The sequence below is a fragment of the Genypterus blacodes genome, unplaced genomic scaffold, assembly GCF_046128005.1.
Source record: "Genypterus blacodes isolate CSIRO-AG114 ecotype Tasmania unplaced genomic scaffold, CSIRO-AGI_Gbla_v1 ptg000058l_1, whole genome shotgun sequence".
NCBI lineage: Eukaryota > Metazoa > Chordata > Actinopteri > Ophidiiformes > Ophidiidae > Genypterus > Genypterus blacodes.
In genome coordinates, this window is record NW_027466870.1 from 3,975,836 (window position 1) to 3,992,680 (window position 16,845).

The 16,845-nt window shown below is 46.3% G+C and overlaps 4 protein-coding genes across 5 annotated transcripts; 1 reads left to right on the forward strand and 3 right to left on the reverse strand.

The window, feature by feature from the left end:
* Positions 1-7,220, reverse strand: safb (scaffold attachment factor B). Of its 2 annotated transcripts, none has more exons than XM_076153430.1 (21): positions 6,941-7,220; positions 6,583-6,673; positions 6,289-6,353; positions 5,982-6,194; positions 5,830-5,889; positions 5,689-5,722; positions 4,430-4,847; positions 4,037-4,080; positions 3,825-3,934; positions 3,548-3,697; positions 3,337-3,425; positions 3,181-3,224; positions 3,007-3,086; positions 2,764-2,906; positions 2,177-2,282; positions 1,825-2,021; positions 1,487-1,676; positions 1,303-1,385; positions 1,151-1,209; positions 1,011-1,065; positions 1-794 (listed from the first exon to the last, which is right to left on the reverse strand). In XM_076153430.1, exons 1-21 carry the CDS (start codon positions 7,091-7,093, stop codon positions 632-634), a joined length of 2,547 nt encoding a protein of 848 aa, XP_076009545.1. In that variant the 5' UTR covers positions 7,094-7,220; the 3' UTR covers positions 1-631. The 2 variants fall into 2 exon arrangements, with proteins under 2 accessions (XP_076009545.1, XP_076009544.1); XM_076153429.1 differs by having other exon boundaries at positions 2,099-2,282.
* A 105-nt stretch (positions 7,221-7,325) lies between these two features.
* Positions 7,326-13,634, reverse strand: malt2 (MALT paracaspase 2). The gene is made up of 17 exons (XM_076153431.1): positions 13,402-13,634; positions 12,972-13,180; positions 12,146-12,312; positions 11,904-12,034; positions 11,635-11,794; positions 11,290-11,477; positions 11,040-11,136; positions 10,852-10,902; positions 10,497-10,589; positions 10,146-10,349; positions 9,584-9,761; positions 9,337-9,411; positions 9,128-9,255; positions 8,680-8,829; positions 8,407-8,564; positions 8,134-8,271; positions 7,326-7,968 (listed from the first exon to the last, which is right to left on the reverse strand). Exons 2-17 carry the CDS (start codon positions 13,106-13,108, stop codon positions 7,531-7,533), a joined length of 2,493 nt encoding a protein of 830 aa, XP_076009546.1. The 5' UTR covers positions 13,109-13,180; positions 13,402-13,634; the 3' UTR covers positions 7,326-7,530.
* A 130-nt stretch (positions 13,635-13,764) lies between these two features.
* Positions 13,765-15,357, reverse strand: mrpl54 (mitochondrial ribosomal protein L54). The gene is made up of 3 exons (XM_076153433.1): positions 15,149-15,357; positions 14,860-15,013; positions 13,765-14,607 (listed from the first exon to the last, which is right to left on the reverse strand). The coding sequence occupies exons 1-3, from the start codon at positions 15,273-15,275 to the stop codon at positions 14,475-14,477; spliced, it is 414 nt and encodes a 137-aa protein (XP_076009548.1). The 5' UTR covers positions 15,276-15,357; the 3' UTR covers positions 13,765-14,474.
* A 125-nt stretch (positions 15,358-15,482) lies between these two features.
* fam32a (family with sequence similarity 32 member A) lies at positions 15,483-16,788 on the forward strand. Its single transcript, XM_076153434.1, has 4 exons — positions 15,483-15,615; positions 16,063-16,210; positions 16,406-16,459; positions 16,574-16,788. Exons 1-4 carry the CDS (start codon positions 15,542-15,544, stop codon positions 16,640-16,642), a joined length of 345 nt encoding a protein of 114 aa, XP_076009549.1. The 5' UTR covers positions 15,483-15,541; the 3' UTR covers positions 16,643-16,788.
* The last annotated feature ends 57 nt before the right edge of the window (positions 16,789-16,845 follow it).

Consider the following 16,845-nt stretch of genomic DNA (forward strand, 5'->3'; position numbering starts at 1 on the left):
TACTTCTTGAGGTTTTTATACAGAAAAAACTAAAAACCTTATTCACATTCAAGAGTTACAGAGAATGCAGACATAGTTTGTAGTAACACACACACTTGTGGAGCATTTATTACTATTGTCCAACATTCACGCAAATCAAGGTCATAAATTACAAAAAGTATTAGAAATAAAAAAAGAAAAATTGAGATGGATAATCAGGTTGTGACATTTAATTTAAAAATACTTCATACCGCAGTGAGAATGATCCAACCAGGTGTTTTAAAATGAGAACATCAGAGCAGAGCCTCAATGTTACAAGACAAGCAGCAGGTAAGGGTGTGAACACAGGTAAGGGCCAAGAACACACACCAGGACACGCAATGCTGATGTCTGTCGTCGGTTCAAGCTTTCTATAAAATATTCCTATTTGACATGAACTCCACCGGAGGATTCACCTCAGGTCTGCAGACTGAATGAAGGCAGGAGAGCAACTACAGCACAAAACAAGAAAGAAAAGAGGTCCAACAAAAAAGGTCTGGAAATGTGTCAAAGAAAAACTTGCTGATTTAAAAAAAAAAACTTAAACAAAAATACTTTTACAAAAAGATCTTCCTGGGGCGACGTCCTGAAAAAAGTTTCCGCGTTGTTCGACTCAGTAACGCCGACCGAAGGCTCCGCCCTGCAGGGCGCCGGCCCCTCCGCCGCCGGCACCACCACCACCGCCGCCGCCGCCGCCGCTCTGCATCAGCTGGTTCTGTCTGTTTAGAGCGCCAGAGAGCGACTGGGACGTTCCTGTGGCCATGTAGCCTCCACGACTAAGGGCAGAAAACACACACAAGCACACAGACAGGTTGATTTATACTGGAAGAACAAAACACAGGCTGCTGAATTAATTAGAGTCGATTACAATCAAACTGTGTGTGTGTTTAACAGGTCTGACGAGGACACATTAAGGTGTGGTTTGATAAAACCAGATGAGTCTGTTGTGTGTTGGACTTTGTATGGTTTAATAACACTTGAGCGGTTCTCACCCTGCCAGTCCTCCTCGTGCCATGTGGCTCTGGCCTGGGATCGCTCCATCTCGATCTGCAAACAGAGGAGCCACACATGAAGAACGGGACAGTAGACAGTTACATCATCTCCTTCCTCAGGACATTAGGACTTAACTTACTTTGCCATGTTCTGTCTCCGTCCATCTTACGACCAGCCTCCCAATCTCGGCCTCCTTCCCTAAAGGACAGATCAAAACATCTCTCTGTTAAACAAACCGTCTTAACAGGACATACAGGGGTTTTGTGGTCTGCTCGCTCTCTCCTCACTGACCTGGGGGTCATGCGCTTGTCGTAGCCTCCGCTCCAGTTGTCTCGGCCTTCTCTGTTATGTCTGTCCGATCGGTCTGAGAAGTGCTGTGAGGGGAAACACACAGGCAGGGTTAGAGCCAACATACAGGCCGGCAGACAGGACAGTGGACATCTGAGCGTTGCTGTCAGTTGTCGTCTCCTCTCACCTGCCCGTCTCGGTCTCCTCCTCCTCCTCCTCCTACTCCACGAGAGCTGTCCCGTCTGTCCATGCTCATGTCGTCTTGGTAGCGACTGCGGTCCCGGTGGTCAAAGTCTTGATAACGATCCTGCCGACCGAAGTCTGAGCGTCCGTAGCGGTCGTCCACGTTCATGCGCTTCTCAGGCCACTCGTCTTTCCTGGACCAGAGCAGAGACACAGTCACTCACTGGACACACACACACATACAGAACCTCATACTGTGAAGGTGTGACTGGCTTTGGTTGCTGAGTGATTAGAAACCAGACTCGATGACCCGGTGCCAAGATTTGCGGCCTGTTAGCGTACCTGCCCTCCATGTCGTACGGCCTCTTAACGGGCCGGCGGTCCTGCTCAAAGCGCAGCTGGTCCTGCTGCCGTCGGAGCTCGTCTCGCTCCCTGAGGATGCGCTCCTGCTCGCGCCGCCGCTCGTACTCCACGCGCAGCCGCTCTCGCTCCAGGAACTGGCGCTCCATGCGGTCTGCGTCCAGGCGCTGCTTCTCAGCCTGAGATCAAAGCCCTCATTACTCACACATTCACCAATCCACCGTGGACGCAAATCTTCGCCTGGATCTTTATTTACCTTACACTGTAATATCTGTTCAGTGTTATTGGTAAGCATAAATGGTTGTGGTCCCGGACAACCGGAATCTGAGCGTACCTCCAGCCAGTGTCTCTTCCGCAACAGGTGTTTGCGCTCTTCTTTCTCCCGGAAAATACGGATACGCTCACGCTCGCGGTCCGGGCGGTTATCACGATCACGGTCACTGGAGGGAGACGGGAGCAACACACCAGTCAACAACAACAACAAACACTGTAACCACTCATTATGTTTAACAGAGACGGGTCATCTTACAAACTCTTACAGTTAGAGAGTCTCATGAATGATATTTCTTTGTTTCAATCATTTAAAGAAAGTTTAAACTGTAATGGCAGGAATACAAAATCATGTCATTGGCTCTTTTCTTTCTGTTTTCAAAGTTGGCAACTTATCTGGGACACAGACGACGCCAATAAAGTCAAAAGAGCTGTGGGTAAAGTTACACACACTCAGAGCTGCACTGCACTGAGGTCAAACTGCAGGCAGGGAGTATCTCCTCATCTTAATAAGAGCTATAAAAACAGACCTTAATAACTCCTCTGGGCCTCTAAAAGCTATAAAGTGACCGAGTGAGAGCTCTTAATCAAACATGGTGACGTGGTTCTGGACCTCACACACTGGGCAGAGGCGGATAGTGTGACGCTTACGTGAATCTGCGCCTCTCCACCTCCCTGATCTCCCTCTCTCTCTGCCGCTGCCTCTCCCTCTCCCTCTGCTCCTTGATCTGGTCGAAGGACAGGATGTCTTTCTGCTCCTTGCTGGGGGACTTGCGGTCACGACTCTTGCTGCTCTGGATGAGGGAGAGAAGCAGAGCGGTGTGTTAAGGCTCTGTGGTTTGGGACGAGGACGCGGTGAAGCTGCAGCTGAGCATGTGGCGAACATGGACTCACTCTCTCCTTGCTCTTGGTCTTGACGCTGATGACGGGCTCTCCTTTAGACTTGTCCATCACCACCGTTCTCTCATTGCGTCCTAACAAAACAAACGTAAACACTCACAGTCAGGAAGGGAAGCAAACGTTTGAGTGAGACAGAAAACGACAGAGGAGCAATCTGACGTTACTCACCATCTTTCCCTTCTCCCTCAGACTTCTCCTCTTTCCCGTCAGACCTGCAGAATTCCCAATACAAAGTACAGTCGTAAACTCAGACCAACCAACCTACGCTGGGTCACTTTCAGATAAAGGCTCTTTGAAAACGTCACAACTGGCAGGCGATCTTACTTAGAGTCAGTTGAGTGTCTCCGGTCAGTGCCAGACTTCTTATTGTCGTTCTTTTCCGCTGGCTTCTTTCCTGCAGGCTCGTTTTTCGCCTGTAACACACAAACAGGAGAGACTATTGTTCACGGGAGCTTTTGTTATGCGGTGATTTACAAAGACTGTGAGGTCAACAAGTGAGAGGAGAGAGAGGGACGCAGCGAGCCCTGAGGCGTACCCGCTCCACAGAGATCATTCTGCCGTGCAGCTCCGTCCTGTGGAGGTGGCTGATGCACTTGGTGGCCTCATCTGAGGAGGACATGGTGACAAAGCCGTAGCAACGGGCTCCGGGGCTCTTGGCGTTTGTGACCACTTTGGCGCCGACGACCTGTATAGAGGAGAAAGCGAGGGGAAACAAAATAGGTGGGCAGAAAGTCAGAGAAGAAGTTAAATGACCTTCAGGAACCTTTGGGACATGGAGGCCTGAAGCCGGTGGTCGGGGGCGACACACCCACCTTGCCATACTTGCTGAAGAGCGTCTTCAGATCAGTCGCTCTGGTTGTAGTGGAGAGACCGCTGACCCACAGATTCTTGCTACTGCTTGCTGCAGCACTGCTTCCAGCGGCTACACACACACACACACACACACACACACACACACAGACATCATGATGAACACATGTCCACAGGTCCTGAGCTCTGAGTCTCTGCTCGTACGCTCACTCACCCTTTTCATCTTTTGACTCTGTCTTGCCAGCGTTTTCCTCAGAACTAGAGACAAAAGAGCAAACCATGAATGAGGAGCAGCGAGGACATCTGGAGGTTCTCTCCTGACGCACACTTACATCTCCTCTGCAAACCCTACAGGCCGTGATCTCCCCCTCATGTACAGTGAGGTGTGCAGTGACGTAACGGTGAATGTGCCGGACTACGGCCTACCACCATCCCAATACGTTACTGGTTAATAAAGTGGGACAGGTGAGTGCGAGGAAGGACAAATGGAACAGACAGATGCACAGAGCATTGTTACCTTGAAAAGAGCATCCACATTTGCTAGCACAAAGGAGCCAATGCAACAGTGACAGCCATTTTGGGTTCTAGTAGACAGAAAGCAACAAACCTCTTTTTCTGATCATCGCCCTCTAGAGAAGAGGACTCTTTCACTGACGAAGATGAATCAGCAGCGGCTTTCTCTTCTTCTGTCTTCTCATCGTCCTCACCCTTCTTAGACCCCGTTTCTGAATCAACAGTTTCACCCCCGGTGCCCTGTTCGCTTACACTAACAGCCTGTGCGCTCTCGTTTTCAGTCTCTACTGTCTGTTCTGGGACATTTTGTGCCTCCCCGCTGTCTTTGGCGTCAGCCTCCGCAACGTCCTTGTCACTCTCGGTATCCCCCGAGGCGGCCTTGTCACACTGGGCACCGCTGTCTTCCCCTCCGGCAGCGGCGGCTTCTTCCTCTTCAGCGGTCGTCTCCCGGCTCTGCTGGTGATCTTCGTTAAGCGGCTCAGATAAACAAGACCCGGCTACTTTGTCATTTTCTACGGATTTAACAGGAATAGAATGGCACACAGTTTAATCACTTCGGAAACACAGCAATGGTTAACGAGGAACTGGCAAGGCCTGGATTAGGAACCTCATCACCCCTGGTCTGTGCTCTTAGGACTATATTCAAACGATGAAGCAGACCCTAACGAGAGACTGGAAGAGAAACCCAAAGGCTGCGGGACAACCAAGCAACTAGTGGCACTAAGAATGTGTCTCAAGTCGAACCACAATCACTGTGTTCACCTGATCCAAGTCTGATAAAGTGTGGGAGGAGGAGGGGGCGGGGGGGCCAGTGATGAAGAGAGCCACAAGATGAGCCGAGCAGCAGCCAAGGACCACCAAAGTCTGTCTTCGTTCAACCTTGACTTTCTCACTGTCCGTGTTTGCATTGTAAAGAGCTTCAGTTCAAAAGTCCAACAGCTTCCAGTTCATTTGTGCGTCACAGTCTTTAAAAAGTGGCACGGCATGATGGCGTGATGGCGTGATGGCGTGACGGCGCTCCGCGGCTTGATCTTCTTCGCTTGATCTTCAGGTGGCAACCTAGAAACACTGGAACCTGCAACAGCTCAAACCTCCCTCAACCAGACATTGAATTGCTGCCGGCGTGCGTCCAAGTCTTAACCGCGGCTTTGTTGTCATTTCAAAACAATCACTGGTAAGAGGACCAACCTGCAGAGTTGAGTTTATTAAATGCGGTTAAAGAAATGTCAGCACAGAGGCAGCAATTCCCTTTGGGCTTCCAGTCTCCCTCCCTAGTTGAATATCACCTAGATTGCATTGCAAACTCAACACAATGAGATAGAAAAGGCCCATTAATATCCAATTCCACAGTACCTGTTTCTTCTTTTGAGTCATCTGCGTCTGGTTGCTGAACAAAAGAAGAAAATAAAGGGTTTTGTCTTAATGAGTTTGACAGTGAGAGACTTTAACACAGAGCTTCGTATTCATACAGAGCTTTGTGGAAAGGAAACATACCTTAGTTGGTGACGGGCACATCATGGCTTCATCTTTATCTACAAACTCAAACTCGTCCACCTGTTACAACAGAAGCAAATAGGATTCAGACTCTCAAATGAAAACTCTTCTTACCAATAAGTCAACAGCTGCGATGCAAACGGGCCGCTCACCTCTGCAGCTCTCGCTTCATCTTCTGACTCCAGAACTGCGTCGTCCGCCTCCTGCTCTTCATCCAACAGCGCATTTTCCTCTGCCTTCAATTTCCCAAATTCATCCTCCTCGTCCCCAGCAGGTATTCCATTCTCGTTCTCGGTGTCATCAAGAACGTTCATGTCAAGAATATCCATTTCCTGCATGTTCTCCTGATCCTCCTGAAGCTCGTCCTGGCCGGGGAGAACAAGAGGGAACTTTGTAGATCACAGCACGGTAAACACAGACAACACTGACAGTGCAAATATGACTTTCCAGCAAACTCACATGTCCATCGTGGGACTCGTCCTCCATGGTGCCGTCTTCTTGATCACCGTTATCCTGCCTTGCATCTGTGAGAATATACTTTCATTTAGGAACGTTCTTCATTTGGGTTCTTCAAAGTAGTAGAGTACAAAAGAAGACTTGTCACGGCCGTGCAGGTCAACATTAACCATGTAAGTGCTGCGTTTCATGTCGCTCTCTAACTTCTAATGTGGATAAGTCAGCGACAACCAACAGAATCAAGCTTACAGGACAGCTTGTGGACCCCGTGTCCCGCGTCCCCCCCACCCTCCGTACCTTTAGCAGCCCGTTTCGGCGTAGCTTTCTTGGGCGGCGATTCCGCAGCCACAACAATCTCATCTGGATTGCCCCCCTCTTCTTCTATTGCCTGTTTGAGCGCAGCAAAATCACGAAGAAACATAAGGAAACAGTATCAAACCTGGCAACCTGGCACCCACTTGTTTACCAAACACTGAGAATGAAACCGGACGCCTGAAAGCAGCACAGGCCCGGACAGCCGAGGGCCCGCTTACACAAGTCAAGCAGATACGGTTTACATTTACATTTAACATAACTGTAATTATGACTAATATAACCCTAAGTCACACGGTTAACTGTTATGTGTTGTTACAGCAGCTGTGAGCAGTGGAAAGACCTTTTTCAGGCGCTCGGACAGGACGCTCTTCACTCCCGTGGTGTCTAGGTTTCGCTTCTTCAGCTCGGCCTTCAGGTCGATCACTCTCAGCTCCGACAGTTTGCGAACCTCCGCGCCCTCGGTCACCTCCACGTCTGCCGATGAGTCCGCCATCGCTTTGTCGTCCGAATGTCCCAGTTGAACCGCCACTGTGTGCGCTTATTTTAGTGATGGTTGCAGCCCGAGAGAGAAGTAGTAGGCTTGCAAGAAGTATTGCAAAATGGCGGTGGTCGTGAGTCCAATGACGTCAGAGCGCATGCGCAGTTTGGTTTTAGTGCAGACAGGGCGTGCACGTGGTGTAAATGCACATGTAGGGTCAAATACACAGAATACAGCTGGAGTTTGATTTCTGTTGTTTATTTTCAATGACTGGTCTCTATTCCTTTTAAATCAACAAAAATATGCAGATTAAAGTTAAGAATTTGTAAGAACTGATCAGACACTTTGCAGAACTAGCTTGATTTTACAAACTTTTTGCAGTACTTTCGTTGATTGGTCATTGAAATGTGTAATCACATCAATCAATGTGGAATCATATTGTGAATATTTTTTTAGCTGGAATGGAAACTCAACCTGTCACTAAACTTGTTTGTGTTTGCGTCCGTCACTCGGCCGCTTGGCAAACTTCTGCTGAAGGTTAGAGGTTGAGGAGCATCAGAGTCAATCAGTTCACTCTCCTCTGGTTCATTGGCAACCCTGAGTGAAGTAGGAGACTCAGTTACGAGTGATTTATATGACCATGATGTCGAGGTTGAATCAGCAGAGGACGTTTCGGAGGTAAATGAGCCACAAGTAAAAGCCTCGTCGAAGGAGTCCTCAGAGACACAGGAGGAGGAGGAGCAGGTAGAGAAGGAGCAGGGCGGTTGTGCAGCAAGGAGGTTGAGTTTGGAGACCAGTGGTTTTCCAACTGAGACTGTTTGACTTTCCTGGATGTCCTCATCCATGTTGGAATATTGGTATTGAAGACATACGGTGAATGTGAGCTCACTCTGTAAAACAACAGGGAGCAGAATGAGTTTTTACAGAAAATGTAGTAATCTAAGCACACCAATTTACTGATTTAAGCTGCAGCCAGGGGCACTTTACTCTAATGTAGTCAAATCTGGAAAAAAATTTTGATAAAATATGAAGTTTATTTTGAAATAAGGCCTGACCCTGAGTCGCTGCAGGCCCCGCAGACGAGTGTAGAGGCCGGGCTCTCCTGGTGCCGGAAGACTTTCTTCAATCAACAGCAAACTCCCTGCTTCAACCAGACTTTGCTGATTACACTTCTTCAGGTCAACATCCACATCCTGATGGTGTAACATAAGTCAGTCAGTAAAAAGTAAAGTTAGTACTGTCTGTCCTATGTAAACCATAGCTCATTACCCACCACATAGGACATAGTGATCTCAGGAGATGAGATGTGAGATGCTGAACCAACAAACCTGAGGGAAGTCAGTAAGCTGAGCACAGCAGGTGTCAATTTCTTTGGGCTTCTCTCGTATGCGAGTGAAGATGACCATGACGTTGGAGAACTCCGCAGCAAATCCGAGCTGAACCTTCACGCCACAGTCAAAGTGCAGGGTTTGGCTTTTAGGAAGGTCTATGGAGAGAGACAAGGTCCATTCTGCATTGTCTGAGGGATGTATGTCGCTGAAAACATTTGATTGTGCAGCTTATGACAACACCCTTGGAATGTATCTTGGTCTAAAATGTACCGTGAGCAACGGCCCACTGGAGGTTGCGAGCTGAAGAAGCAGCAGAGCAATCCGAGTCTTCGATCTGGTCGGTGAGGGAGCGTCGCTCAGACAGATTACTGCGTAGCTCCAGCGCCTGCCTCCCTCGTGTGATCGCACAGCGGCCCATGTCTGGCAGAAGTAAACCCTTTTTAATTTGTGTATAATATTACACTGTCAGGTCTAGTATAGTTTGAAAGATGTAAAATTTATGACTGCACTTCTATTTCAATGTCCCCTCCAAAGCAGACATGAAATGAATGACAAACTTTCAGGTCACATCAGGATAAGATCACAGTCATCACATCCGATGATGGTCATTCCATCTTTTGTATTTTTCACATACAACAAACAATAAAACAGCATGTATAGAATGATGTACGTCCACTTTAAGTCTAACTGCAGAGGTCACATTACACACTCTACATACCTTCACCCACTCTGTCTAGCATGACGGTGACCTTCTCATCTTCACAAACTCTGCGTTTGAGGAAGCTTATGAAGATTCCATTGGACACTCCTAACCTCTTCACTTCATATGCTTCTGCATCCACGCAACTAAACACAAAACCAACCGCACATGAGCAACGCTTGCTATTTAAAATGTAGAGGAAAGATCTATGAGGCTCAGAGACTTACGTGGCGTATCCAAACACTATATTTGCCGTCACCTTCAGCAGTCCTGGTTGTACTATTACATCATCATGTGGGTTTCTTAAAAAAAAAAAAAAGTACAAGAGGAAATATGAACTTCACAGGTTTCTGGAGCACCGTACAATTACAGTTGTATATCCAAACAATCAATGTTTTCCTATGAAACCAGATGATACATGCCTTTTTCCTGCTTTGAAAAAATGAGACATAGTGTTAAGTTACTCATCCTCACCTTTTGCGACACATGTCCAGCAGGAAGACGTTGAGTCCAGTCTGTTTCTGCTGCATTCTTGTGAGTACTTTCTGGACGCACAAGCAGTGCTCTGATTTATAAGAGGCCGGGGCATCAATGGGAACCATAAAGCTGTTGCCATAGTTCTCATAACCATGACCGGCGAAGTACAGCAAGCCTGGGAGAGGATGCAAGTCCAGATATTAAAATCTGTGAGAAAAAGTACTGAAAGTTTGCATAAATATCATGTTTTGTATTTTCTTTAGGTCAAGTTCTTGCAAGACTGCCTGTGTGTTTTTAGTTGATCTTGCACAAGGATCTGCACAACAACAAAGGTGTTTTCCATTACCCTGACCAGTTTTTGCAAAGTTTCACAGTCAGGAGAAACAATGTTGTCTACTGTGAAAAGCCTGCAATTATCATCTACACTTGAAATTTATATTATAAGAAGATACATCATTATTATATTATAGGAACAGTTGAGTGTGTTGTCAAATGTGTAGACACAGGCATGAAATGAATTGAGAACATGATATATTTGCTACGTAAGCAAGAGACTGACCGTACACTCCCTTATCGAGCAGCAGGAGGAACTCGTTAACAGCACTGTGCATCTCCTTGCAGTTTAGGTCGAGCAGGGAAACGACCTTGAAGTCCATTTGCCTGAGGAGGTTTGTCAACTCGTGCACGTCGGCCATGGGAGCACACAGCGGAGTGTGGTACAGGTAGTTCATGTTGCCGATCAAGAGAGCAACTTTGTCTGTGGCTGTGGAGGGGGAAGACAAGGCATCAAAGCAGTACTTCAATCAAATAAATTACTAATTCACTGATTTAGATTTTAATCTATAGATGCATCCAGTGTTATATACATCATTGTGCCTCCTTTCTGATTCCTCCTCTGCCCAGAACTTACCAAAGAATTGCTTGGCAGGTGGGGGTGGATTGGCCATTTGCTGAAGCGGATTTGTTCCCATTGAGCTGGTCGATTTTTTGACTTCCTGTGAGTCTGCCACATAAATATGAACACAATTTAGCACACAGATAAAATTATAAAGACAGTTTTTAATCTAACACTGTGGGCGTGTTTGAAGTCATACAATTATTCCACCAAGATACAAAAACGGGAAACAAGGTGTGTTGTAAAGATAGGGAAGAGCATGAGGGATCTACGCTAACTGCACTTCCACTATCCTCTTCCCCTTCATTGCACTCCTCTCCTTCATATACATATTATGTTCATTCATGTCATATCAGAACAGGAAGAATACCTGGGCCGCGATCGAGCTCCACCCAGGAAACCTCTGTGATAGAACTGGGGCCTGCATAAAACATAAAAAACAGGAACTCATTCACATCACGGAAACACACTTGTGTGATGTTTGCGAGTTGTTCATAAAATAGACTGTATCAACGTTATGCATATAGTAAGAATATAAATAATGCTGCTGGGTCTCACCTATGTTGACTTTGGCTGGGTCAGTCCACGCTTTGTGATACAGATTATACACCTTACAGCTGTACTCTCCTCTGTCTGCAGTGGTCACACACGGGATCTACAGGACATCAACACAATGACAGAACATCCACAAAGTGATACAAAGAACACCTATTACAATTGTAGTCAGCTATCAACTACATTTTCTTCTTCTTATTATTGTTCTTATTCTGCACAGTAGGTGAGCACTTCATAGACCGACTCTTCTCACCCTGAGTGAACGTGTCTTGTGTTGTGGCATAGGCTCCATGTTGTGGTACCACTCATATTGGGCAGGAGGGTTGGCATCTGCGAAGCACTCCAGAAGCAGACCATCACCCTCAGACACAGCCTGGGACTGCGGCTGACGGGTGATACTCAGCCCGCTTACAGAACCTGGAAACAGACTGCTGCTGTAGCCTGAAAACACACAAGACATGGGAGGGAGTGAATCATTTGAGGAGGAGAAGAGAAAGATAAAGAGAAAGAGAGAGAGAGAGAGAGAGAGAGAGAGAGAGAGAGAGAGATAGAGAGAGAAAGAGAGAGAGAGAGAGAGAGAGAGAGAGAGAGAGAGTACCTGGACTAGAGCCTGGATTAGAGTTGACCAAGCCAACATGAGCCCACTGGGTAAAGATGCAGTTTTCTCCGTGGTTGGCCCTACAGATATAGTGACCCTGGTGGCCTGGGGCTACAGGGTATAAAACCAGCTCTGGTGTACTGCCAGCCTCATCCAAAACCTGAAAACAAAGAAATAATCACATGCCTTATCCACTCCAAGAAACTCTTCAGATCCAAAACCCAGCAATCCTGTTGTCTATTTTTATGATGACAAAATGTTAAACGAACCTCCTCTTTGCCTCTGAACCACTGGTAGCAAAGTCCAGGGGGACCACAGGCCCTGCAGGTCAACACAACCCGGGCCCCCTCTGAGGCCTGCTGGGACTGTGGCTGCACTGTGAACTGGATTAGCTCCGGCACTACCACACAAACACACACACAAGACACAACTGTTCATGCGTCTGATTGTAGATAAAGAGCCCCATTTATACTGAAACTGATAACAATCTGCTCATCTCAGTCACATCCACCTGTGTTGACCAGGTATTCCACAGCCTTCTGGTGGTCGATCTTCCTCAGGCAGCGGAACAGGAAGTCCAGGGAGCAGGATCGATCGGCCAGCCGAGCCAGTAGGGTGCGTCCTGGGCTGCCTGCAGAGCTCAGCACCTGGAGCGAGCAGCTGGTCAGCTCAGTCTCACTGCACGACATGGAGTCAAGCAAGATACACAGCAGGTGAGATTCACTCTTGGCTGCTGGTCAAGAATGTAAGTTTGACGTTTTCATCACTGAATAATCTTTGGGTTGTATTTGTTCTGGTGATGCATTTAAAGGCAAACTTCCCCTGTTATATAACTGATAGACCGTGTGTAAAGGTGTTCACCAGAGCGGAAAGCTGAGACACCTAGACTTGGTTCTGCTTTTTTTTTTCGTTTTTTAGGTTTAAATGCATCCATTCATATCAGCCACACCCAATTGCACCAAACTAGATTTTTTTTCACAACAATATGAGCTCAATTTTCACATATTTACATGTAGCTTGACTGGTCCAGGTCAGATAGAAGGTTTGGTTTTTGATACTTCTTATCATATTGCCATTTTTTGAGGCCAACGTTGAGTGGGTGTGGCTCATTCTACCAAAACCCTATTGTATCTAATGAATGATGAATCTTCTGCTCAAATCTCAGGTCGAAAACTTCTGAATAAGCTCATAAAAATTGACCCGTGTCTGCAGCATCACAGCCATCTTCTTCTCATACATATGAAAACAGATTTGGGGTGTTAGAGCTTGAATGTGGTTTGTTTTAGCGGTCATGCCCTCTTATGCCCCCCCGGAGACCCCCGACCCGGGCACCTCACCTGTAGCGGAGCCCTGGTTGCTCGGACACGGCGAGGGCCAGCTGCCTCCACCCGCAGGCGGAGTTGTCCAACATGTTGGCCAGTCTGCTCATGGCTCCGTCGCCCAAAGAGCCAACGCTCGGTCTCAGATCCTCCATGTACCGCCCGTCCGTGTCCTCTTCACACACACACGCACACACAGATCCACAGGACGGAGCACTAATCTAAACCTGCAACCATGATGTTCAGAGAGTTCCATCAAATACGATTTAATGCCAAATCCACCTGTCGCTATGTAAGAACTATAAATAAATAAATAACATCCACGGAGAAAGTTTAATACGTGAGCTACATTCACGCCAAATGTTACTACTTGTGATGAACTTCCGCCATCAAACTCTAGTATTTTCGCATCAAAGTCTGGCAGTGAACGCACCAATTTTCCACTTACCGACTTTAGGGTAACAGCGTCGTGATCCTGCGTGTAACGAGTCCGTGTGCGTCTCTCTCTTCGAGTTAGATGTTGAAAAGTCTCGGTGCCTCCGTGTCGGTGTGTCAGCGCTACACGGGGGATTCTGCGTCTGATCTTGGTTCCTTATTTCTCATCATTTGCGTGGAGCGTTGCCTATGTTTTGTCATCACTACCGTGCAGGAGATAAGCCATTACAACGCTGGAGTGATAGATAGACAGACCGACCGGAGGATGTTTGTTCATATTTATTTAGAAGTCAGAGAAACAAAAACTGAAAGTGAATCAAGAACTCGTCCACATCTTGTTTGTTTTCTTTACGATAACAAAAAAAATCCCAAAAGTCTCATTTGCTCAGTGAAAAATAATATGGTGATGAATGTTGCGCCCCATTTCCCCATGAGAGATGTTCAGATCCCCTTCTGTGGCTGCAGATTGCATGATAAAGCCAGTTCAACTGATTCATATGACATCACATCACAAAGGTTACATCCCGTCGGTATTAAAACCACAAATTTGCAGATTTAAAGACCCTGGATGAAGTTGAGGGGGGTCAGAATCACTGAAGACTCATAAGAAATGCTTAACATCAAACTTAATTTGGTTGATAACATTTGGCAGAGTCTCTCTTTTGATCCAAAGATAGAACGTCAGGCTCAGCTGTGGGCCAAAGGGTTGTGAGTACAGGATCAGGAAATGTTCATAACAGTAAAGTCCGACTTACTACTACTGCTGTTTTACCAGATTATGAACATTTATTATCAAACACAGGATGTCATAAGGGGCTGGACATTCAAGTCATACAATAGTAACAGATATCAGCTAACAAGGTCCAATGGGAGCTCTAGGTTTATACATTTTTAGAGGGGGTTGGGTTATGTAGCCTGAATGTACATCTATGTGGCCTTATTCATACAAAACCAAGGAACAAGTACAGCATCTGGGTGTTGTATGAGGGTCAGAAATGTCCTCTGAGACGCTCCAGAGGTACAAAGTGTATGACTGATATCTGGGAGGCAGTTCTGTCCATGGAGCCTGGGAGAATGAGTGCAGGCCTACAGCTTCTTCCCTTTATTTAATCTGTTGTGTCGCCAAATGTTTTCCTTCCTTAGCCGCTTCCAGTATTCCCAGCTCTCCGGTTCCAGCTCATGCACGCTCTTAGGCTCTCCCAGATTCAGCTGGAACAACCTGAGTGATGAAGAAAGCAGAAGGGAGTTAAATAACTGAAAAGGCTGGATTAGTTTTATGAAAATTACCCATTCTTCCCCCCACAGTCCAGTACACAACATGATTGATAGGCAGTGGTGCAAAAAATCCTACTTGAGGGCTAATTCATGTTTTAGAATGAATGCATTTCCTACATTTTCTATCATTTATTGTGATGGATTGTGTAAACCTCAACAAAGACTTGACAGACGGAAAGAAAGTGTGTGTGTTTACCACTCTGGGTATTCCTCGGGAGGCTTTAGTTTGGGGTCCTCTCCTTGTTTCAAGATGTTGACCCCCACTGCGTATGACGTCAGCTTCTCCAGGTCTTTGCACACCTCTGGACCTTTCAGATCCTCTCTAATCATACCTTTCCCTTTAAACTTGGCTGACGAAGAAGGAAAATGAGACAAGCGCATAGTTTACACATTGAATCTAAAACAAGGACTACGCAGATCTGTGCTGGGGTGGACACAGAAAGCTTGTATGTTAGATTTAGACACTTCATGTCCTCTGTACTCACCAACTTTCTTCGCGTATCCGCATGTCTGTTGTGTATTTAAAGTATTTCTCCTGCAGAGCGCCGCTGTAGCATTGGCTGTAACGCATCTCGTTAGCGCAACTGTCCTGAATAAACCGTAACCTGACATATTTATATTAAAGTGCAAAGCAGGACACCATGCGAAGCTTTGACTTTCATACTTTGCTCGGCTTCCGTTTTCCTCTTCGTCGATGTCCATGTCAAATAACCTCTAATCATCTCTGGCGCCCTCTTTGGACGGGAGGGTGTATTACAATTAGTTAACCCAATGGGCGTTTTTCTCTTTGTCCAATAGGTGGCAGCACTGATCGGCACAAGCGACATTAAAAACAAAAGCGAAGAAGAGGGAGTTGCTTGTTGCAGTGGATTGAAAAGATGTCTGAGTACGCCACCGTCCAGAAGAGTGCCCTGAAACTGAAAGGCGCTGGAGCCGTATCAGCCGGGAAGAAGTACGTACTCTGACATGAGTCGCTTCTTTAATCATTGATTAACCAGTAGAGACCGATAAAGTGACTTATTTAGCCAGCGCTTTGACTTACAAGCCCCGAACTACCCAGGCAAAGCTAACGTTAACATAGCGGCTAACGGGAAGCTAGTTGTTAGCTTTATTTTCAAAGTACATTTGTTATTTGTGGACTTTGTAGATTCAATTAGATACATTTAATGAAACACGGCGTTTCTACGGTACAACAGATACATTAATTAACTTAACTTAAAACAGCAATTCCAACCACAGGCTCCGGGACGTTACATGATGCCCAGCTATGACGTGATGTTTGTACAGAGTTGGTCCATTTTAGCCATAAGACGCATTTCATCTACAATATTCTGAGTGTGTGGCATGATCGGGCCAGGATTAGAGAGCTGCTGACCATCTCATCCATGATTTGTTTTAGGAAGAAGAAGAAGGACAAGGAGAGCAAGCAGCGCCTGGAGCAGCAGGCACTGAGCAGCCAAACCGACGAGGAAGTGAACGCCAAGAAGGTTTACCTCGACAAGAGGACGCCTGCTCAAATGGCTTTCGACAAGATGCAAGAGAAAAGGGTAGCTGTTTATTGTTAACATTGTTAACGCTGATGTCATTGTGTGGTTTGAGACGCGTGGCAGCAGTTTGATTGTGTTACACTATAAAGATGCTTTTGTCTGCTTGAAGTCTGTCAAGCTCATAAGGCTGACAGTGATCATACGTTGTTTACAGGTTTGTTTACATTACTCTCTCTACCTCTCTATTCCCCACAGCAAATGGAGAGGATTTTGAACAAGGCGTCAAAGACACACAAACGCAGAGTTGAGGTGAGTCGGTCAGTCAGTCAGAGCTAAGGTTTGCAGCCTCTGTGTTATCCCTGCTCTCTGAAAGTCTTGAAACTGTTTTACGTATTATAACAATAATTTCTTCTTTGTTTCTAGGATTTCAACCGTCACCTGGACACGCTGACAGAACATTATGATATCCCCAAAGTCAGCTGGACCAAATAAAGAGAGCAGATGTTCCCCGCTTCGACATTTGTGCCATGTATATTTGCTTTTGGCTGACTTTTCTTTAGTGTGATTTAGATTCAATTCATGTTCTGCTGTAATTTATGCTGTTAACTGTTTGATTAAACTCATCAGCTTTTACTTTACCTTATGGTCTGTTTCCTAAATTTGTCATTCTTTTCAAATTGATGAATATGTCAGGC